Raw genomic sequence first — 22,492 nt, 5'->3', positions numbered from 1 at the left:
AAATCTATTCTGTCTTAAAATTTTTATTTTCCCTTCATTGTAGAGGTTATGAAAAGAATTTGGGGAAGGATTTAGAAAATTATTTGTAACTAAACAGCATAACACCAAATTTGACTTATTCTGCATGCAGTTTATATTGTGGATGTTCCCCCAGTTATTTATTTTGAAAAATTTTAAATCCACAGGAAAACAGATAGGCTAGTACAGTAAACGCCGATATATCTTTTACCTAGATTTGTCATTGATTAATATTTTGCTCCAGTTTTGTTTTTACACACATGCACACACAGACATGATTTTTTATTGAACCTTTGAAAATAAATTACATCATGATGGTTTACCCTGTGATACTTGAGCATACATATACATCTCCAGAGATTAAAGCTAATCTTCTATATAACAATATTATAATCATACCTAAGAAAATTAGTTCTGTCACATAATAAAATCCATGTTCAAATCGCACTGTTGCCACTGAGATGTCTTTTATAGCTTTTGTCTTACTCAGGATTCCATCAAGATTCATGTTTTTGATGAATCTTTAATCTCTTGAAGATGATGGTTGTGCCTCTTTAATCTTTCTTAGGTGTAACAATTCGCTGCACTTTTTTTGTCCCCCTTCTTTTGTAGAATGTTCTGTGTCTTGGGCTTGTCTGATTATTTGTTCCTGGTTCAATTCAGTTCAAACAGTTTGGTCATGAATACTTCATGGGTTCATACTTAGCTTTGTGTCACGCTAGCAGGTACATAGCTTCAGGTTCACATACCTCTTACGTGAAGAGTTTCATTGCTTAGTTAAGGTGAAGACCAGTCAGATTTTTCCATTGTGAAGGCTTGTTTTTCTCCCTTTGTAATTAGTCAGTAATCTGTACATAATGCCATGAGACCTTCTGAATATTCTGTTTTTCATAATATTTCACTCAATTTTAGCATTCATTTATATGCTGTGCATTGTGTAGATTATAGTACTAGCTGTTGCAAAATGGTGGTTTTCTCATTCTAGCACTTTTTCTATATTTATAACATCATTCTTTTGTAGAGAAGAACCTTTGTTTTGGGGAAAAAAATGGGTTTTAACAAAAAATTCAGCTGCAAAATATTCTATAAGTAGCATGCCATATGGTTATTTAATAAATATATATATACACATGTACAGTGGTAACATGATATGTCATTCTTGTGTTAGAGCCGTGCTAATCTTCTCTAAGTCATTCCAGTTTGAAGCAAGTGTTTATATTTTAAAGTATAAACTGTTCAACATTTGCTCTGTCTTTTGAATTTTAAAATCATACATCATAGTTTTTGTTCTTGAAATTTTAATCACACCCATAATATTGAAGAGAGCACTTAGGAACAGAGTAAACACATTACTTAGAAACATGTTAACAGACATTAAAGAAGGGAAAAACAGTATTTGTTTTCAGCCTTTAATATCTTAGTGGATTGAAATGTTTTCAAATTTTTTGGAAACTAAAACTACAGAGTTTATTTTCTCTGATGTCAGTCAGTTTTGGCTATGTCACTATTAAATAATAAACCTAATTTGCTTGTTTTCTCCCTATTTTATTAAATGTTCATGGTTTGTAACTTTTATTTTTCAGCTTGTAATGACCAGCCTGCAGTCCATTCTTGAAAATGTGGATACACCAGAATTACTTTGCAAGTGTGTTAAGTGCATTCTTTTGGTAGCTCGATGTTACCCTCATATTTTCAGCACCAATTTTAGGGTGAGTTCCCTGACCCCTTCTTTTCAGATGATGGGGTGAGGGATTGGCTGCGTGTGGGAGGACTTGAGAAATTAGATAGAAAACAAAGTTTCTGCTCCTTTGAGTATAATCAGTTTTAAGGGCCAGGATTGAATGATATAGTAATGCAATTTTATGAAAAATACCATCTGTACTTGCCAACACTTGTGCCTTAAGATACTTAAATATTTCATCAATGTCATGAACAAAGGCCCATTATTCTCCTGCCCTGTCCCTCCCACCCCTATTTTAAGTTAGTATGATGTCAGGTAGGTAGGACATAAGATGTTCTAGAGTCTCTTACTCTTATGTGGTCCACAGGTGGAATAGCAATAAGACCTTAAAATGATTAGTCCCCTTTTCTTTGTCTCCATCCAGGATACAGTTGATATATTAGTTGGATGGCATATAGATCATACTCAGAAACCTTCACTTACACAACAGGTGTCTGGTGAGTCATTCAGGATATACCAGTCATTTAAATATTGTGGGAAGGAGTGTTGGTTCCTCAAAGACCAGCTGTTAATACTAGTTTTTTGATAATAGAAGAAAAATAATTACTTCAGAGAATATTTTGGTGAAGATTACTTGTTAGCTACCTATATCTTTGCAAAGGAAAAATGTGTACTTTTGTAATAAGTAGGGAGAGTAAATGCAGATTGTAGTGTTGTACCTATGACTTGTCTCAAGTCATTTGTTGCATGTGTTGGTTGGAAGAGATACCATAGTGGCAGTATTCTGAAGGGTAGAATGGAAGGAACATCCTGGATATTTATGATTTTTTTTTGTTTTTCTAGTGATTAAACAGTCAAACAAATGGATTCATTTGGATGATTGTCATAAATTGTGGGGAAAAGCCACTTTCTTTTTCAAGTTAAATGAATGACTAGTAGGACTCACTTGAACTTGTCCCAGGTGCTGTAGTTTTTCATAGCTTGTTTGGTACAATAAAGTTCTGAAGTTAAGATACAAAGGTGAGAATAGTTCTCTCAGTTCCACTGGCAAGTGGTTCCATTTCTCCCCCGGAGATGAAGGTACACTTTCAGTGGCCAGGTGTGGCCCTGGAGGAGAAACCCAGTGTGGTCTTAGATTGGGGCAGTATAGTCTCAGCCATGTGTGTAGTGACAGTATGGATATTAAATCTACTTTAAAAAAAAAAAAGGACAGATTAGATTTTAATTTCTGTAGAATTTTTATTTCTGCAGCATTAAAAGAGGTAGCTGTTAATCATTAGTATATTTAATAGTTCATGGGGATTTTCTGGTGGTCCAGTGACTAGAACTCTACTTCCATGGGGCAAAGGGGGATGGGAGAGTGGTTTGATCCTTGATGTGGGAACTAAGACCCCACAAGCCATGCGGCACAGCGAAAAACAAACAAAAAACAGTTTATAGTACTAATTTTATGATACAGAGCTTGTTTCAAGAGTGAGCAACTTGAAAGCCTTTTAAAAGTCTCTTATTAAATATTTTTAAATTTGGACCTAGATTTTTTTCCTACTCTTTCAAATTTTCTTATGTGCTTCCTAGGGTGGTTGCAGAGTTTGGAGCCATTCTGGGTAGCTGACCTTGCATTTTCTACCACTCTTCTTGGTCAGTTTCTGGAGGACATGGAGGCATATGCTGAGGTGAGTATATAAAAAACAGTTATTTCCTAAAATTTCAGTTAAGAAAAAAAGCAAAAACAAAAATCTAAAGCAGTGCTAGATTTATTTTAAAATAATTCTGATCACCAGACATTTAAGCAAAAATTATGAGACCATTGCAGTTTTTAAATTGTTTTTCAGATGCTTTTAGGTTGCCAGCAGAATTACTGGAAAGACATTGCAGGCCTAATTTCCCAAAGCTTGAAATAATTTTGGTGGCTGGTAGTGTTCAAAAACATTTTCTTCAGTTGTAGTTTACTCTTAGTTTTTGTTATGAAAAAGGTTAATTGATATTGTGAATTGATGATGAAAAAGGCTTTCCTCTTACTTGTATCGGCAGTCTTGGCTTGTGCTTCAGAGGACAAAGCTTGGTTTCAGTCACCTGTTGAGTATGACACTTTTAAATCAAGTGTCCATTACTGGTTCTCGGATTTCCTGGCCACTGTCACGATTTAAACCTGCCGTCTTTGGATCTATCTCTTAGTGTTTCTTTCTTGCTCAGTTGGTAATTACCATGATTCTTATTTGGTGGTCAAGGCTTCCATAAAGATTTAGCTTCATCTTTTCTTTATACCTTTGCTCTTTCTGGCAAATGGTTAACTCACTACTTGTAACTGTACCAATATGTTTTCTCCCTTTCAGAGAAAAATGAGAGAATATGTTGCTTCCATATGTTTCTTTACCCCCACACCTAGGATGTCTTGCTTCCTAGCACAGCTTTAAAGCTGATCTGCTTCTCATAAGCCACCCATTCTTTTTTGTAGAGACTTCCTTTTGCTATCCCTAGAGATCTAGTTTTCTTCAGTTATTTTGGTGCTTAATTATATGTAGGTATAATGGTTATAATACTCCATTTTTTGCTAATCTTTTCCTTTGAGTATATCTAATTTCCTCAACTGGCTTTTAAATCTGTAGACTAGGTTCTTATAATTTTCTGAACCAGCCTCCTCTAAACTCCCCCATCCCCCTTCCTCTTCATGTGCATGATATTGGCTCATCTTACTGTTGGAGTTCCTCAAAGAATCTATTGAGGTTACACTTTGCTTTTTAAATAATTGGAGAAGTAAAGTCTACTTTTATATTTAGATTCATGTTTCCTTTTCTCTCATAGGCCAAAATTCCTCTTCATTTGTAAACGTCTATTATAAAGTTAACTGATTTAAAAATTGGGAGTTGCTTTTTGTTTGTTTTTTAAAACAATGTCCTTCCTAAATAAGAATGATGTGAATTCACATCTAGGACCTCAGCCACGTAGCCTCTGGAGAGTCAGTGGATGAAGACGTTCCTCCTCCATCAGTGTCCTTACCAAAGCTGGCAGCACTTCTCCGGGTATTCAGCACTGTGGTGAGGAGCATTGGGGAACGTTTCAGCCCAATTCGAGGTCCTCCAATTACTGAGGCATATGTAACAGATGTAAGTTTTAGTAGTCTTAAGTATCATTCAATAATAATTGCTTTTTGTTTTAAATGGTTCTCTTTACCTAGTGAAATATGTTGTTAACCTCTCATTTGTTTAGCATGTATGTATGTGTCTGACTACTTTCTTAAATAGCCAGAAAGATAGGGAATTCTATATTCCACTCCCCCTCACCCCATGATAAAAGGTCCACTCTGTATTTTTAAATGTCTGAACTTTTAGGAGATTCTCTGTAGGTCCATTTATTCTTATTTTTAATATATAACTTTAAAAACTTATTCTGTAGTTTTTTAATAATTTTAAGTTTTGCTTTAAAATTATTGTGTCTCCTTTTAGTTTTTCAACATACTAAGAAGTTTTTCAACATACTTCTCACTTACAAATAAGGCTTCAAAAAGTAATTTTCTCTAAGCATGACAGAATGAAACAATTTGATAGCTTGACATCAAAGGATATAAAGACATAGAACCTAGAATATGTAATAGCCTGAGACCAATTATAAAAGGTAGCTAGATTGCCACATTTCAGCCCCAGACATCAGTTGCACTGTTACAGTCCAGTGAGTGGTTCAGTGTAATGGATGTGAGAAGTGAACCCCTATCATTATACTCTGCTTGAACAAGAACGGAGAAACTTGTGTGATAAAGTCATAAAAAATCTAACCTAAATGATTAAAACTTTACTGTTGGTATAAAATTTTAGCTTTTATTAGCATTTACTTTTGTTGAACACATTGCTAGATAAAGTAGGATGTTAATTACATATATTATTCTTAGTAAGTTAATTGTGTATTTGAGCAGACATGTCAGCTCCTGAAGATAATTACAAGCAGCATGTTAATATTTTAAAACTGAGCAAAGTAGTTTATTTTTTTTTTTTTTACTGTCTAAAAGGAGGGTGGTTGATGACTTTGTCAGTGTTGAAATAAAAGCAGTTAACTCAGATATAAAACAAAGGATGAGCACATATCATTTTCCAGACTAGTTCTATATTAATGTACTCTTTAATGAAAGTCTTTTAGGTCTTTGCCAAAAATGGTGTTTTAGGCCTTTTTAAACCTATTATTGGTTTAAAAAACAACAAAAAAAACCCTGTATGTAGTAGTTGTTGAATATTACAGTAAAATTTGAGAAATATTTTTCCATATCAATTTTCTCTTTATCTGTTTTTTCCTAAGTTATTTTTATTAGAAATTTAGTACATTAATATTGACTACTATAGTTTAGTAGAGTTTTTGTTTGGAAATGATATGATTTTCATAATACTTAAATAGGTATTTTATGTTATGAATGAGAATATCTTTACAAAGAGGCCGTCAGTATATGAACTTTCATAAGCTAAACTATCTTGGATATTTAGTTTTATAAGATTGATTAAAAGTCCAAGTGCTAGATTATGGAAAGTTATTCTCCTGGTAGGTTATTCCCATGTTGTTAATACTAAGCTAAGTTCTGGTGTGTTTTATGATTATTAAAAAGATTCTGACCTTCAGCTATTTAGTGACTTTGGTTGGGGGGTAGGAATTGGGTATAAGGGAAATAGAGGATGGCAAATCCCACTTCCTGTCACAGTAGAACTTTAGATACTTAGGCAAGATCCTTTCTGTGTATTGTACCAGAGATACCCTTATTATTATTCAGCCATTGAGAACTGGAATATTTAGACTGCTGACAAGGCAGGCAGTTAATTTTCCATTGAAACTGCATTAGAAAGAAAATATTTTCTCTCTGTGGAAGAATATGAATTTTTTTAAAAAGCTGCTTGTTTTCCCCATTTGCAGGTTCTGTACAGAGTAATGAGATGTGTGACGGCTGCAAACCAAGTGTTTTTTTCTGAGGCTGTGTTGACAGCTGCTAATGAGTGTGTTGGTGTTTTGCTCGGCAGCTTGGATCCTAGCATGACTGTACATTGTGACATGGTTATTACATATGGATTAGATCAGCTGGAGAATTGCCAGACTTGTGGTACAGATTATATCATCTCAGTCTTGAATTTGCTCACATTGGTATGTGAATTCTTTTTTGTTGCTTTTTAATATGTTTATTCAGGTTGTTAAGTGTAAATTGTTGTGGAAGAAATTAAGCCCTTGTTTGCCTGTGGGGCTTTTAAAATTTTTTTTTGCATTAGTCTTTTAAAATCTAGTTTGCTTTTGCTCTTGTATCTGTTTACTTTTAGTGTTTGAGATTTTTTCTTAGTGTAGTTTCACTTTTTTCTTGTTTTTGTTGACATAGCATTCTTCACATGAGACTTATCTAGCACTCCTGATTAGAGGAGGTAGTTGATACTTAATTTGAAAGACCCTGTTATGTTTTGTTTCTGAAACATGTGAAAGCTTCTTTGATAGTTTTTCTTTTCTTAATCATAAATATTCCCCCTTTCTTCACCTTTTATTATGGAATTTTGAAGCATATTTTTAAAAAGAATAGTATAATGAGTCTCTGCATACTTAATACTTGGTTTCTGTAATTAGAAACACATGGCCCATCTGGTTTCATCTAGGCCTCCTACTCTCTGCCTCCTCCTTGCCATCCCTCCATCCCCAACTGGATTATTTCAGAACAAATTCTAGGTGACATTCTGCTGAACATTGCTGCCATAGTGGTACTTCCCTTTGCCAATGTAAAAATTTACCCTTAAATGTAATTACATGTATCCTATTTAGATAGCTAAACATTTAATGTCACAATGTTAAGGCCTAAAAATATAGCTTAGATATATTATTTTTTTCTTTTATAGATTACTTTTCAGAGCAGTTTTTAGGTTAACAGAAAAGTTAAGCAGAATGTACAGAGTTCTCCTACAGCCTATTTCCCCAATAGTTCCCTCTTGTTATTATTAATACCTTCTTTGAGTGTGGTACTTTTATTACAACTGATGAGCCAGACTGACACATTATGATGAACTAAAGTCCATAGAGTTCAGTCTCCATATTGTCCATTCTGTGGTTTATGACAAATGTGTAATGTCATGTGTTCACCTTCGTAGTATCACAGAGGAGGGTTTTATTGCCCTGAAAATCCCTCTTGTTCCACCTATTTTCTCCCCTCTACTACCTGGCAGCCACTGATCCTTTTACTGTCTCCATAGTTTTGCCTTTTCCAGAGTGTCAGAATTATATAATATGTAGCCTTTTCATATTGGTTTTTTCTCCCTTAGGAGTATGTATTTAAGGTTCCTCTACATTCTTTTGTGAATTGATAGCTCATTTCTTACTTTATTCTTTTAGATTGTTGAACAGATAAATACAAAACTGCCATCATCATTTGTAGAAAAGCTATTTATACCATCATCTAAACTACTATTTTTGCGTTATCATAAAGAAAAAGAGGTAAGTGATTCACTGATCAGGCTTTTGATAACTTAGGTCATTGAAAAGTTTGACTCATGTTCATTACTTAGTAGGTACATAAATGAAATTAAAATGATAAATGTTTGATTTAGAATATTAGAAATTATAATGATTCACTTAATATTTGTTGATTTTCATACTGTATACCTTGATGAATGATAGTTTTCATCATTTGTTTCTATTAAATTTGTTTTATTAAAATTTCATGTGTATGTCATAAATAAAACTTTATTGTTAGCTTCCTGACTTCCAGTCAAAGCCAATATAGACTTTCCAAGTAGATGTAGGAAAACCTGTCTCTATAAATTGCTGCTTGTATTTGTTCTGATACTGGCTTAAAAAACAGAAGGCCTTTTAAGAAATTTAACATTGTCATTTTTAGAGAATACTTTTTTGATAATAAAACTTTATAGATTTTTGAATAGCTTACTGATACTGTGTAGGTTTCCTAAATTTCTTTTGAAAAATTAAAGTCTTTGGTGTTTTAGACAGTGAATTTATCAATCTTAAGCTGATTTGTATCATCATTTTGCAGATAGTAATATACTTTCCATTTAATTATTACTTTCCTGAATTCTCTTTTTAAGGTTGTTGCTGTAGCCCATGCTGTTTATCAAGCAGTGCTCAGTCTGAAGAATATTCCTGTTTTAGAGACTGCCTATAAATTAATTTTGGGAGAAATGACTTGTGCCCTAAACAATCTGCTACATAGTCTACAACTTCCTGATGCCTGTTCTGAAATAAAACATGAGGCTTTTAAGAATCATGTTTTCAATGTAGACAATGCAAAATTTGTAGTTATATTTGACCTTAGTGCTCTGACTACAATTGGAAATGCTAAAAACTCACTGATAGGGGTGAGTATTTACTTGTAATGGCTTTGTTTTATCCACCTTTGAGCCTCTCCTCATTGCATGATAACATGTTTCATTAACTATCAAGGCGGTGTGTCTACAGCATCACACAGAACAAACGGCCATATTTTGGACATGCTTGGATAACTAAAATTGACGGGAATATTTTCGTGCTATTATGTTTAGCTCTTGCCTTCTTTGATAAGTTTTTTATATCCTTTTTATTTTTTGAAATTGTATTTTAATGCCGTCTCCCATTTACTCGAGCATGCTTTTAGTAAACTTGTCAACATTTTCCACAGGACAAGTTTGTATAGTTCTAAAATGCAACCCCTTCTTCCCCTGATACTCTTTTCCTTTTCCCACTAGTTAGTGCTTCCGTATGTCCCTTATTTTTTGACTACCCACTTTTCTTTGGGAACATTCACATATTATTTTGGAAGAAAGATTTCATTCCTTTTAAGAAATCTGAAGTGACTGCTTTTGATTTATAATAATTGCTGTGTGTGAGTGAAGTGAAAGTCGCTCAGTGGTGTCTGACTCTTTGCAACCCCATGGACTATACGGTCCATAGAATTCTCCAGGCCGGAATACTGGGGTGGGTAGCCTTTCCCTTCCCCAGGGGATCTTCCCAACTCAGGGATCGAACCCAGGTCTCCCGCACTGCAGGTGGATTCTTCACCAGCTTAGCCACAAGGGAAGACCAAGAATACTGGAGTGGGGTAGTCTATCCCTTCTCCAGCGGATATTCCCGACCCAGGAATTGAACCGGGGTCTCCTGCATTGCAGGTGGATTCTTTACCAACTGAGGTGTCAGGGTATATTTCTCCCTCCTATGGTACTTTGCAGAATTGAAAAGCATTATTTACAATGAAAAGTAATGGAATATAGTTAAGGGGTTAGTGTTTCTGAGAGAAGGGAGGGAAAACTCAAGACTTGATACTTGTATTTGTATGCTGGCCATATTAGATCAGGTGCCCTGTGTCCCCCCAGTGACTGCTCTTTCCCTCATTGCTGGGCTGCAGCTGACTCCTCTTTCACATTCTAAAATTTGGTTGTTGAGAAATTCACATTGTGTTCAGATTTGAGGTTTATATTCCACACTCTGAAAGTGAGAGGAAGTAGGGACAGGGTGGTCAGGTGAAAGGAGTATCTTAGCAATGGAAAGAAAGGGAAGAATGGTAAAGGCTTAGAGTGGCAGGATTTGCCCTTTTTTTCCACTGGAGAGGGCAACTCGCCATTTATGGTATATGGAAAACTGAGGTAATATGATCTACTACACTGAAGAGTGCAGGGGCTTTTGTTTAGACCAGGGATCAGCAAATTACAGTTCATGGACCAAATCTAGCTGTCCACTGCTTTTTTTTTTCTTTCTTTCTTTTTTTTTCTTTTAATTATTGAGATATAATTCACATACTGTACAGTACCCATTTAAAGTGTACAATTCAGTGATTTTTTAGTATGTTCACAGAATTGTGCAGCCATCACCAAACATCACCTCTTTTTGTAAAGACTTTTTATTGGAACATAGCCACTTTGATTCCTATTTTTTGTCTGTAACTTTTCTCACTGCAGTGGCAAAGTTGAGGAGTTGGACATTGTAACAGAGGTGTCACATAACCTGCAGAGGCTGAGGTATTTACTCTCTTATCTTCTCAAGAAGTATTTGCTGATCCCAGGTTTAGTGTACTAGCTTGTTTCCAAATTTAAATCTGTCATTTTAATTTTTAAAAATGTGCAGATATATTTTGAAGGATAAGCATTTTGTATGGTCATGTGTGTCTTGGAGGAGCCAAACATTTAAATTTCTTTGGTACGTCATCAGATGTGGGCCCTGTCTCCAACTGTGTTTGCTCTCCTGAGTAAGAATCTGATGGTCGTGCACGGCGAGCTGGCTGTTCATTTCCCTGCCATTCAGTACGCAGTGCTCTACACGCTGTACTCGCATTGTACCAGGTAATGTGTCTGCACATACTGCTTCAGAATTGGTTGTTTAAGGGAGGATGGACCCTTTAGAGTATACAGTGTAACATGTGTAGATTGAACTTTGGAGTTGCTTTTTTTTTTTTTTTTAATGAGAGTTGACAAGATGATCCAAATTTTGTCTTCTAGGCATGACCACTTTATATCTAGTAGTCTTAGTTCATCATCCCCGTCCTTGTTTGATGGTGCCGTTATTAGTACTGTAACTACAGCTACAAAAAAACATTTCTCGATTATCTTAAATCTCCTGGGAATATTGCTTAAGAAAGATAATCTTAACCAGGACACAAGGTAACTAATATTTTATAATGTTGGTTCTAACTTTTGGTTAATTTGAGAAAAAGAAATGAAGACTATCATTTGGGATATAGAGCAGCTTCATCTTTATGAAAACACTTCAAATTTTGTTTTATTATTTAGTCTAGAATTTCTTGTTTCCTGAAAGAATTACATGAAACCTTTCCCTTCTGCAATATTTTATAGATGAATGTATTTATAGAGATTTTAGAATTTTCTTTGCTACAATTTATGCTAGTTTGGGGAGATTTTCTTAAAAGACAGTTTTGTCAGAGGAATTTCTATACTTTTAATATTTGTTTCTTATTTCTTGAAGTATTTAAAAAACCAAAAGAAAATTAATGTAAAAAGAATAGATTTTTCAAGTTGTTGTTCTATTTTTAGTTTTTATTAATGTGAAATCAACTGTGTATTTTATGTTTCAGGAAGCTGTTAATGACCTGGGCTTTGGAAGTGGCTGTTTTAATGAAGAAGTCTGAAACATACGCACCTTTATTCTCTCTTCCATCTTTCCATAAATTTTGCAAAGGCCTTTTAGCCAACAGTAAGATTCTGTGATTATTTAATTTTTGTTAATCAGTGCTTAAAAGAGATCTTTGATGATGAGAGAAAGATAGTCACTTGAGTGCCTTTCTGGAGTGGAAATGTGTCATCCCCATTTTAATGACAAAGGTGTAATCTGTCTTAATTTTTTTGCCAGTCTTAGTATGTGAAAAAAAGTTGTTTTAAAGTGATTGTTAACATTTTTAAGCTTATGTGATTGTTTATACATTCTATGTACTTTTAAAATTTACTTCAGAGAAAGGTTTGGGTGAAGACTAGTCACCCTAAGTAGATTCTTGTTGAGTGTTATATCATTTTCCCAAATGTTACTACTGCTAGTGAGATAGGGTTCCAGGCAGGAACAACCCCTCATCCATAGTAATCACTCAGTGTTTATCGAAGTGAATGTGTTCAGAAATTTATGATGTACTGGCATATAATTTCTTCTGGCAAGCTGAAAGTGTCTTTAAATTTTTAACAGCTCTTGTTGAAGATGTGAATATCTGTCTGCAAGCATGCAGCAGTCTACATGCACTGTCTTCTTCCTTACCAGATGATCTTCTACAGAGGTATGGATTAAATTAGATCCACTGTTTTGACCTTGGCCCTAATAACCTATAAATATTGCCACACTTGTATTATCTGTTTCATTTTCTTGTAGGTGTGTTGATGTTTGCCGTGTTCAACTAGTCCATAGTGGAACTCGTATTCGACAAGCATTTGGAAAGCTGTTGAAGTCAATCCCTTTAGATGTTGTCTTGAGGTATAACAATTGTATCAATACAAAGACATCCCACAATGTTTAGTTTAGGAAAAGACAAATTGTCTCTCAGTGAATTAACATCACATCTTTTGTGGTGCTTCTCAATGATTGAAGAGATGGCAAAGAATCAAATCATGCAGGTCTAGAAGAAAATAACAAAAACTTGTAATTTTTATAAAGCTTATGATGATTGCTACAGAATAATACTTAAAGTGCCAAAATGTGTTTCTCAGTAGTTATTATTTGTAAAACTAAATTGCATTCTTTTATAGTTTTTAATTGGGTTAATTTTGGTGATTTAAGAACTTTAAATTTCAAAGTTTTAGTAACCTTTATTTTTAATGTCTTAATTTTATCCATTTTTACTGTCAGATTTAGTTAACAAGGAAGCATTGCATTTACAGCAGGAGGTAACCTTTTAACTGGAAGATTTTGTATAACAGTGACTTTATTTTCTGTCTGCAGCAATAATAATCACACCGAAATTCAAGAAATTTCTTTAGCATTAAGAAGTCACATGAGTAAAGCACCAAGTAACACATTCCACCCACAAGATTTCTCTGATGTTATTAGTTTTATTTTGTATGGAAACTCTCATAGAACAGGGTAAGACCTTTCTTTGACTCTTTCATCTAGGAAAAATAATTTAAATATATTTGAATGTCTTAACCCTGTGCCCAGTTTAGAGGAGAAAATACATCAGGGGTAGCAGAATAGAAAGTAATATTCTTTTCAAATGAGTTGTTTTAAGTTTTTAATAGGAGGAATTGCTTTGAAGATGGCACCTGAAGAGATAAAAATGAGCTTTACAATTTATAGTAAAGGTGAAATGTGGTTGACATATAACTGATCTGACCTAGTCATCAGTGCCTTGGGGAGGGGCCTGAGGGTGTAGACATTCTGGAGACTTTTACTTGTAGTGAATATTTTATCCTGATAGCCAAACTGTCATGAGCCTTTTACGCTAATAATCTGTCCACACTGTACCCAACTCTATTTCAGCTGTAAAAGACCTTAAAATGAGAGGTGGGGATATAATGCCTCCCAGTTTTATAGGTTTGCCTTTTTGAAGTAGGGGAAAAGTCCCATATTCCCATTTCCCTTGCCGTTTGTTTTTTGTTATTGTCTTTTTTTTCTTCAAATGAAGTTGTTTTTAAATATGAAACTGCTTTTTCCAGGAAGGACAATTGGTTAGAAAGATTGTTCTACAGCTGCCAGAGATTGGATAAACGTGACCAATCAACGATTCCCCGCAATCTTCTAAAGACAGATGCTGTCCTCTGGCAGTGGGCTATTTGGGAAGCAGCACAGTTCACTGTCCTTTCTAAGCTGAGGACCCCACTTGGCAGAGCTCAGGATACCTTCCAAACAATTGAAGGTAATTGACTCAGCACTGTTTCAGACTTTGCAGTGTAAATACTTTCAAGCTTGCGTTAAGAAATAATGGATTTTTTATCTTCATTAAAACAGAACTTTGAGAGTACACAGTTTTTTCCTTTAGTACTTTATCAGTTAATCTAGATATGTTTGTTAGAATAAGCTTTTATTAAATAATTGTGTCGTATGTGTTTGTTCACAAATTTGCCAGCAAATTTGGAAAACTCAGCAGTGGCCACAGGACTGGAAAAGGTCAGTTTTTATTCCAGTTCCAAAGAAAGGCAATGCCAGAGAATGCTCATACTACCGCACAATTGCACTCATCTCACACGATAGCAAAGTGATGCTCAAAATTCGGCAAGCCAGGCTTCAACAATATGTGAACCATGAACTTCCAGATGTTCAAACTGGATTTAGAAAAGGCAGAGGAACCAGAGATCAAATTGCCAACATCCATTGGATCATTGAAAAAGCAAGAGAGTTCCAGAAAAACATCTACTTCTGCTTCATTGACTATGCCAAAGCCTTTGACTGTGTGGATCACAACAAACTGTGGAAAATTCTTCAAGAGATTGAAATACCAGACCACCTGACCTGCCTCCTGAGAAATCTGTATGCAGGTCAAGAAGCAACAGTTAGAACTGGACATGGAACAACAGACTGGTTCCAAATCAGGAAAGCAGTACGTCAAGGCTGTATGTTGTCATCCTGCTTATTTAACTTATATGCAGAGTACATCATCATATATCATGAGAAATGCTGGACTGGATGAAGCACAAGCTGGAATCACGATTACCAGGAGAAATATCAATAACCTCAGATACGCAGATGACACCACCGTAATGGCAAAAAGTAAAGAACTAAAGAGCCGCTTGATGAAAATGAAAGAGGAGAGTGAAAAAGTTGGCTTCAAAGTCAACATTCAGAAAACTAAGATCATGGCATCTGGTCCGATCACTTCGTGGCAAATAGATGGGGTAGCAGTGGAAACAGTGACAGACTTATTTTTTGGGCTCCAGTATCACTGCAGATGGTGACTGCAGCCATGAAATTAAAACATGCTTGCTCCTTGGACAGCAAGGAGATCCAGCCAGTCTATCCTAAAGGAAATCAGTCCTGAATATTCATTGGAAAGACTGATGCTGAAGCTGAAACTCCCAATACGCTGGCCACCTGATGCAAAGAACTGACTTATTTGAAAAGATCCTGATGCTGGGAAAGATTGAAGGCAGGAGGAGAAGGGGGTGACAGAGGATGAGATAGTTGGATGGCATCACTGCCTCAATGGATATGAGTTTGAGTAAACTCCGAGAGTTGATTATGGACAGGGAGGCCTGGCGTGCTGCAGTCCATGGGTTCGCAGAGTTGGACACGACTGACTGAACTGAAATAATTGTGTCATATGTGTTTGTTCACAAACTTAGGGAATTTGTGTGGAGAAGACAACTTTTTCTTCTAAAAATGAAGATCTTATTGGGAGTTTTGTTTTTAAGTGATGGATATGCAAAGGATACTTGATAAATGTGAATTTGTGAAATTATCTCCAAGAACTTCTAGAATCTTTGAAGACTCCTTTTAAATGTGGAATGTTGTCTTTGGTTGTAGGTATCATTAGAAGTCTTGCAGCTCACACATTAAACCCCGATCAAGATGTTAGTCAGTGGACAACTGCAGACAATGACGAAGGCCACAGTAGCAACCAGCTTAGACTTGTGCTTCTTCTGCAGTATCTGGAAAACCTGGAGAAGTTAATGTATAATGCATATGAAGGATGCGCCAATGCATTAACATCGCCTCCCAAGGTTGGTTTCAGTGGGCTGGATGTTGATTCACAGCAGTTTTGTGGTCAAACCTCGCAGTGTGTGCAGAGCTGAAATCACAGTAGACTTGTATATATGCTTTATGTGTATTTCAGACGTTTCTGCCTGTAATTTGAACCAGTCCTGAGCTCTTCTTTCTCTTCTAAAGGTCATTAGGACTTTTTTCTATACCAATCGCCAAACTTGTCAAGACTGGCTGACTCGGATCCGACTCTCCATCATGAGGGTTGGATTGTTGGCAGGCCAGCCTGCTGTGACAGTGAGACATGGCTTTGATTTGCTTACAGAAATGAAGACAAATCCATCTCAGGTAAAGTGGTGTGTCTGGAGTTAGTTAAATCTGTTAATTAGAAAAACTTGCGGGTAATTCCTTTGCTGTGATCTAATCTCTGGATAGGAACTTCCCAGGTGGTACTGGTGGTAAAGAATCTGCCTGCCAGTGCAGGAGATGTAAGAGACTGGGGTTCGATCCCTGGGTTGGGAAGATCCCCTGGAGTAGGAAATGGCAACCCACTCCAGTATTCTTGCCTGGGAAATCCCATGGACAGAGGAGTCTGGTGGGCTCCAATCCATGGGGCTGCAAAGAGTCAGATGCAACTGAGCACACAGTCTGGATAAAATAAATTAAAGGTTCTGTTGGTTTTTAAAGCTTTTCATCCAATATTTTTATACAAGCAGTAACTTCCAAAGTTGCCTATTTATATTTTTTACTTAGAACATGTGAAAATATTCATTACTTATGCTTAAAGGTTGGAACTTTAAAAGTTATTCTAAGAAATTCGTGTATATAAGAAAATGTTTATAATCACTTGTAATGATTGTGTACGGGAAAGTATAATTATAATATATGTAAAAATACAATATTGATAACATTATAACATATGGGAAAAGTGCTGGCTTGTAGGTGGGGTTACTAAATAAGTAGAATCCAAAAACTGTAAATGTTTACTAGTTAATACACAATATGCAAAGACATAAAATTAGGCATTCTTTGATTCATGGTTATTCAATTTTTTGCTTTGTATTTACTTCATGTGTTACTCCTAAAGATGCCACAGCTGAAATGGTAAAAGTTTTTTTTTATTTTGTAAAGATTAACAGCCAAGTGCTATTTATTATAGTCCATCAGCGCCCCCTCCCCCTCATATCTACAGTATACATAACATTTTAGGAAATTCTAATGTAATTTCATTATTGTAAAAGTAATTGTTAAATAAATTTGACTTTAAACAGGCTTTAGATTGTGATCAGTAGTTGTAAATTTAGTAGAGATTTGAATTTTGAAGGTATTGAAGTCTTTGATTTTTTTCTGAATGGCCACTTTCAGGGAAATGAATTGGAAGTAACTATCATGATGGTGGTAGAAGCATTGTGCGAACTTCATTGTCCTGAGGCTATACAGGGACTTGCTGTCTGGTCATCTTCGGTTGTTGGAAAAAATCTTCTCTGGATTAATTCAGTGGCCCAGCAGGCTGAAGGGAGGTAAGTTAGAAGGAAGGAAATGGGTGATAGTTCTTTATGTTGTTTTTTTGTGTTACTGGCTGACTCTGTAATTAAATGTTAATTACTTTTAATGTTGATTCTTAATTGATAACTTTTCATGTCAGAATCTGATACAAATTCCGCTTTATGGCCAGAGTTCTCACTCATTAGCTCTAAACTTACTTGATTCCTTTAGACAGACTCTTTGCATACCTTGGATTCCTCTATATATGTTTGAGTGAGTTTTATCAAATATGGAAAATGTAGGGAAAATAAAAGAAGGGTTCATAATTCCATCTCTTAGTGGTAACTGTTTTGTTGTACATGCCTTTCTAGTTCTTTTTCTTTTATATCTAGTTTTCTAACCTCTTTTCACAGAAATGGCAATGTTTCTGCTGGTCACATGATTTTGCTTTTTCTACTCAACAGTATTAAAAAAAAAAATATTTTGCCCTGTTAAACTTTCTACAATGTGACTTTTAACAACACATTTTATTTTTTGAGTGCACCGTAATTTAACATTCCTTGTTGTTAGACAGCAAAATTATTTGTGATCTTTTTTTTTTTTTTTTTACTAATCTTAATGCACCACGGCACTTAATTCTTTGCTCATGTTTGTGATGGTTTTCTTTGAATGCATTCATGCTTGTTGATTTACTATTAATAGAAGAAAGGCTACAGACCATTAGGCTTATGATACATATTATTGCTAATTTACCCTGCATAAAAGATGGTTCCAACTTGTATCCCTAATAATAAAAATAATCCTTTCCCTTCTCCTTTATGAATAGAGAGGGCCACTGAGAAACAAGAACTCTCCCATCATATTAATGAAAATGCTTGTTTTAATTTAAATTTATCAATAATTAATAGTAGAGCTTTCCCCATATGTTACTGACCATATGTGATTTCTTAAAAACATAGGTTATGTCTTTGTGTCCTCTTGGTTTTTTGGTTATTGATCTGTGAGCTTTTATTGTACACCAAGATTATTGATGCTATCTAACCTCTTGATCAGTAATTTGTTTTTAATATTCATGGTGGGTTTTTTTTTTTTTTGATACCCAAAAGTTTCAAATTATGGTGTCATTAAATCTGTTAACTTTTATTATTTTAGTGTTTATTTTTCTGTTGAGTCTCTGCATACATTGAGATCAGATACTTAACGGTATTTTCTGTTAGTTTGTTTTTTTTTTTTTTTTAAAATATGGAACGCTTCACGAATCTGCGTGTCATCCTTGCGCAGGGGCCATGCTAATCCTCTCTGTATCGCTCCAATTTTAGTATATGTGCTGCCGAAGCGAGCATTATTTTCTGTTAGTTTATACTTTCTTTTTTCTTAAACACTTAATGATTTTTGGATTTATTTTCATTTTTTTGTGAGGAAGAGGTCTAGTTTTTTGCCTGCTCAGGCCCATACAAAATAATCAACTCATTGTCTCCACTCAATTTATTGAATAACTCATTCTTTCCAGTGTTTTTAGAAATGAAATATGTGGATAATTAAAAAATAAGACTGTTTGAACTTGTGTTGAAGGTTTGAAAAGGCCTCTGTGGAGTACCAGGAGCACCTGTGTGCCATGACAGGTGTCGATTGCTGCATCTCTAGCTTCGACAAATCCGTTCTCACATTAGCTAATACCGGGCGTAATAGTGCCAGCCCCAAGCATTCTTTGAATGGTGAGCATTCCAAGTTTAAACAAAAAGTTGTAGTCAAATAATTTGAACTCATGATCTTACTGTACATTTTTAGATATCTCTTCGCTTTGAAATATTTATAACTGCTTTGGATCTCTCTTGCTATTTTATGAAATGTTTTCACTTAGGTGAATCCAGAAAAACTGTGCTGTCCAAACCAACTGATTCTTCTCCTGAGGTTATAAATTATTTGGGAAATAAAGCATGTGAGTGCTACATTTCAATTGCTGATTGGGCTGCAGTACAGGAGTGGCAGAATGCTATTCATGACTTGAAAAAGAGCACCAGTAGCACTTCTCTCAACCTAAAGGCGGATTTCAACTACATAAAGTAAGGATCTCTTTTCAGTTACAAATTATACTTAACCCCATTAAAAAATTTTTCAGTAACTTTATTTAAAGTCTTGTTTTATGGCAGAAGAATATTAAAATTGTTTATATTTATTATGACAAGATGCTTGTAATTATAATAATACTGCCATTCTTAAAATGACTACAATGAGAAACCAACATTAGAGGTGAAGAAGATATTCACGCAACGGGAAAACATATTTGTATGTTGAAACAGTCATTTGGGATTGATTCTCAGAACCTGTTCTAAAATCTTAATGAAATAAATTTGTCACTGCTTTAGAAGGGATAATACGTGAAGGCACTATTTCTAAATTAGGTGTGAATATATCAAAAACATTGTTTATAAAGAGGACAGAGTTTATGACATTTGTAAATCAAACTCCCTTCCTTTCTTGTTTTCTTCTTTTATTCATTTGAGCATTTATTAATATCTTAATTTGAAATTTGAGTACAAGCTGTGTCCCAGACCCTAGGCTGGGATGATAAGGGTCATGAGCCTTGCCATCAGGGAGCTCAGCTTCTAGTGAGTAAATGAGTTAGTGGGTAATTTCTCCATTGAACATGTACTGAGTGCCAGCCAGTGGGGTGTAACGCTGTGTACAACAGACACACATTCTAACCCTCGAGGAGCTGAGCTAGTGAGCAGCAGACACAGGCAGACTAGGTTGGGAAAAACCATCAGGATGTCATTTGAGCACAGACTTGAGGAAGCAGACCTCTCGCAAAGATGTTAGACTTGGAGTGTTCTGGAAATGCCTGGGAGGCCACTGTGGTTAGAGCTGAGTAAATAATAGGTGATAAGGGTATAGAAGTAAGATTTTGACTCCCAGTAAGATAGAAAATCTTAGGTGGGATTTGAACAAGTATCTGACTTACTGGCTCACTCTGCTAGGTTATCATCAGGGAGGAGGTGAGGGGCTAGGGTGGGAGCTGAGCATTTGGCCATTGAACTGTGGGGTCAAGGAACAGAGAGGAAAAAGATGCTATTAATTGAAGTAACACACAGAGGGCAAGGAAATTATTTCCGAGGTGTCAGTTATTAGCTGAAAGTGCAAGGACATGATAGAGCATAGTGGGGACACAGCAAGCCTGCCTTTGGAGAGGACTCAGACCCTGTGGTGGCAGAAATAATAAGTGTGTTGGTCAGCACACCAAGATGGTTCATTAATGCCAGGTGATTGCAGCTCACCTCAGAAGCTGGGGTTCGTTAAGGTAGAAGCAGGCACAATCATTTCTAGTGCTGTATTCAGGCTGAGTTGTGAAGGACGTGATACAGTGAGAGGGATAGGAAAAGATAAGAGATCAGTGGAGAAGAGGGAATTGAGAAACTGTAAGTCCTCTTGTTGGTTAGATAGCAGCTGTAATAGGAATGGGAATAGAGTGAAAATAGATCTGAAAGCGGCAGTGGATTGCTAGGATGATAAGGCCCTCATCCTGGCCTTGAAGCTATAGACAGACAATCAGAAGGAGTTCCAGGGATATACCACGTTCAGGTCAGGTGAGGAGAAGGGAAGGAAAAATTCTTTGAAAGAAGAGGAACAGGTTCTGTAAAACAGTGGAAAAGTGAGAAAAGGAGGGAGACTAGCAAAGAAAGAAGGTAGAACTAGGATATCAGATTGAGGCAGTAAGATAGGCCTGCTGGGGCTTATGCTTTAGATGAGCAGTGAGGTCAGGCAGGGGATATAGTGGTAGCTTGGGAAGAATTGGACGTTTAAGCTGCCCTGCAGAGCTCTACTGTTAGTGTTTTGGTCGGGCCCCCAAAGATAACATGCTGCAGAAAGAGGAAGGAAATGTGGAGGGTTGAGTATGCTAAACTGAGTATCTGTAGCTGTGAGTTTGTGGTTTGCACTCTAATTAAGATGGTAGTTGCATCTTCAAAATAAAAATAAAATGGTGGCCTATGTGGAAGGAACTTCATCACAGGAATTCTGTGTAACTGCCCTCTTTTCCTGTAATTTGTTCTATTTTTTGAATGACTCCACAGCCTGGGGAGAGTGTAATACAAGCTAACCAGTATTTTAATTACAGATCACTAAGCAGTTTTGAATCTGGAGAATTTGTTGAATGCACAGAACAACTAGAATTGTTACCAGGAGAAAATATCAGTCTACTTGCTGGAGGATCAAAAGAAAAAATAGGTATTTGAGATAATTTTTAAATTAAGTATTTTAATGAACAAATTGTTTAAAATGGTTTAGTATACTTTAGTGGAAAATCTGGAAGTTTTTGTACATTTATTGGGGCAGAGTATGAAGCAATAAATTAGGGCTGTTCTCTTTACATCTGGCAAATATAAAATAGTTTAATTCAAATTAAGCAAACTAAAAAAGGCTATTGTAATACTTAGAGATCTATCTAGCCATTTTCTTTGAAAAAGTGCAAGTAGTGTTTAAATATTTTTCTTGCTTCACATCTTAATATGGTTGACTAATTAAGTTGTTTATTATAACTAGAACATTTTTAAAAATGTAGTACTGAAGTTAAATATTGTGAATATTTTATGTGTTAACATTGATCTGATAAATTCAGTGTTTGCCCCATTAAGTAGTAGGTTGATTTACTGATTTTTGAGTCTTTGAAAATGAACTCATTTGGGGAGGTCTGAGGGATTATTTTATGTGAAGTATTTTTACACTTTTTAAAATACTTTTTTTATACCTCACATAAAGTAATACCTCAGACCTCCCAAAATGTTATCAGAAATGCTTGATCATAGTGTCTGAACTTAAATATGAACTTAAACATGAAAGGAGGTACTCATTGGTGATTGTTTTTTTTAATACTATCAAAGTATCTTGTCACCCTTGCACATTAAACATGAATTAACTGAGTGGAACCTGTTTGATTTCTGTAGATATGAAAAAACTGCTTCCTAACATGTTAAGTCCAGATCCAAGAGAACTTCAGAAATCCATTGAAGTTCAGTTGTTAAGAAGTTCTGTTTGTTTGGCAACTGCTTTAAACCACATAGAACAAGATCAGAAGTGGCAGTCTATTACTGAGTAAGTTTAATTCTAAGGAGGTAATAACGTATTACATGTACCATATGGTAAATGTCTGTAGTTTGGTGGGAGTGAGGCAGTCACCAGATCACGGAGTGGTAGTTATAATAGCTTCATTTTAGTTGTAGAAGTTGTAGGTTGTGTAAATGCCGCTTGCAAATATAC

General features: G+C 35.5%; 1 protein-coding gene and 1 non-coding gene across 4 annotated transcripts in view; one reads left to right on the top strand and one right to left on the bottom strand.

Annotated features, from left to right (window-relative positions):
• SMG1 (SMG1 nonsense mediated mRNA decay associated PI3K related kinase) overlaps nucleotides 1–22,492 on the top strand; it is a 97,509-nt gene that overhangs the window by 35,003 nt on the left and 40,014 nt on the right. For all 3 annotated transcript variants that reach the window (XM_043455937.1, XM_043455938.1, XM_043455940.1), the window contains 21 exons: nucleotides 1,602–1,727; nucleotides 2,124–2,196; nucleotides 3,275–3,372; nucleotides 4,630–4,803; nucleotides 6,587–6,811; nucleotides 8,033–8,134; nucleotides 8,743–9,012; nucleotides 10,835–10,965; nucleotides 11,122–11,283; nucleotides 11,715–11,833; nucleotides 12,314–12,401; nucleotides 12,494–12,595; nucleotides 13,061–13,201; nucleotides 13,774–13,973; nucleotides 15,578–15,774; nucleotides 15,941–16,102; nucleotides 17,120–17,274; nucleotides 18,812–18,954; nucleotides 19,101–19,302; nucleotides 21,354–21,463; nucleotides 22,180–22,327. In XM_043455937.1, the coding sequence (XP_043311872.1) occupies nucleotides 1,602–1,727; nucleotides 2,124–2,196; nucleotides 3,275–3,372; nucleotides 4,630–4,803; nucleotides 6,587–6,811; nucleotides 8,033–8,134; nucleotides 8,743–9,012; nucleotides 10,835–10,965; nucleotides 11,122–11,283; nucleotides 11,715–11,833; nucleotides 12,314–12,401; nucleotides 12,494–12,595; nucleotides 13,061–13,201; nucleotides 13,774–13,973; nucleotides 15,578–15,774; nucleotides 15,941–16,102; nucleotides 17,120–17,274; nucleotides 18,812–18,954; nucleotides 19,101–19,302; nucleotides 21,354–21,463; nucleotides 22,180–22,327 (3,128 nt within the window). The remainder of the gene's footprint in view (nucleotides 1–1,601; nucleotides 1,728–2,123; nucleotides 2,197–3,274; nucleotides 3,373–4,629; nucleotides 4,804–6,586; nucleotides 6,812–8,032; nucleotides 8,135–8,742; nucleotides 9,013–10,834; nucleotides 10,966–11,121; nucleotides 11,284–11,714; nucleotides 11,834–12,313; nucleotides 12,402–12,493; nucleotides 12,596–13,060; nucleotides 13,202–13,773; nucleotides 13,974–15,577; nucleotides 15,775–15,940; nucleotides 16,103–17,119; nucleotides 17,275–18,811; nucleotides 18,955–19,100; nucleotides 19,303–21,353; nucleotides 21,464–22,179; nucleotides 22,328–22,492) is intronic.
• Nucleotides 18,476–18,582, bottom strand: LOC122433700. The gene has a single exon (XR_006267182.1). It is a non-coding gene; the product is annotated as a U6 spliceosomal RNA (small nuclear RNA).

This window comes from Cervus canadensis, chromosome 32, assembly GCF_019320065.1.
Source record: "Cervus canadensis isolate Bull #8, Minnesota chromosome 32, ASM1932006v1, whole genome shotgun sequence".
Taxonomy (NCBI): Eukaryota; Metazoa; Chordata; class Mammalia; order Artiodactyla; family Cervidae; genus Cervus; species Cervus canadensis.
This window is presented reverse-complemented; position numbering and strand designations above follow the sequence as displayed.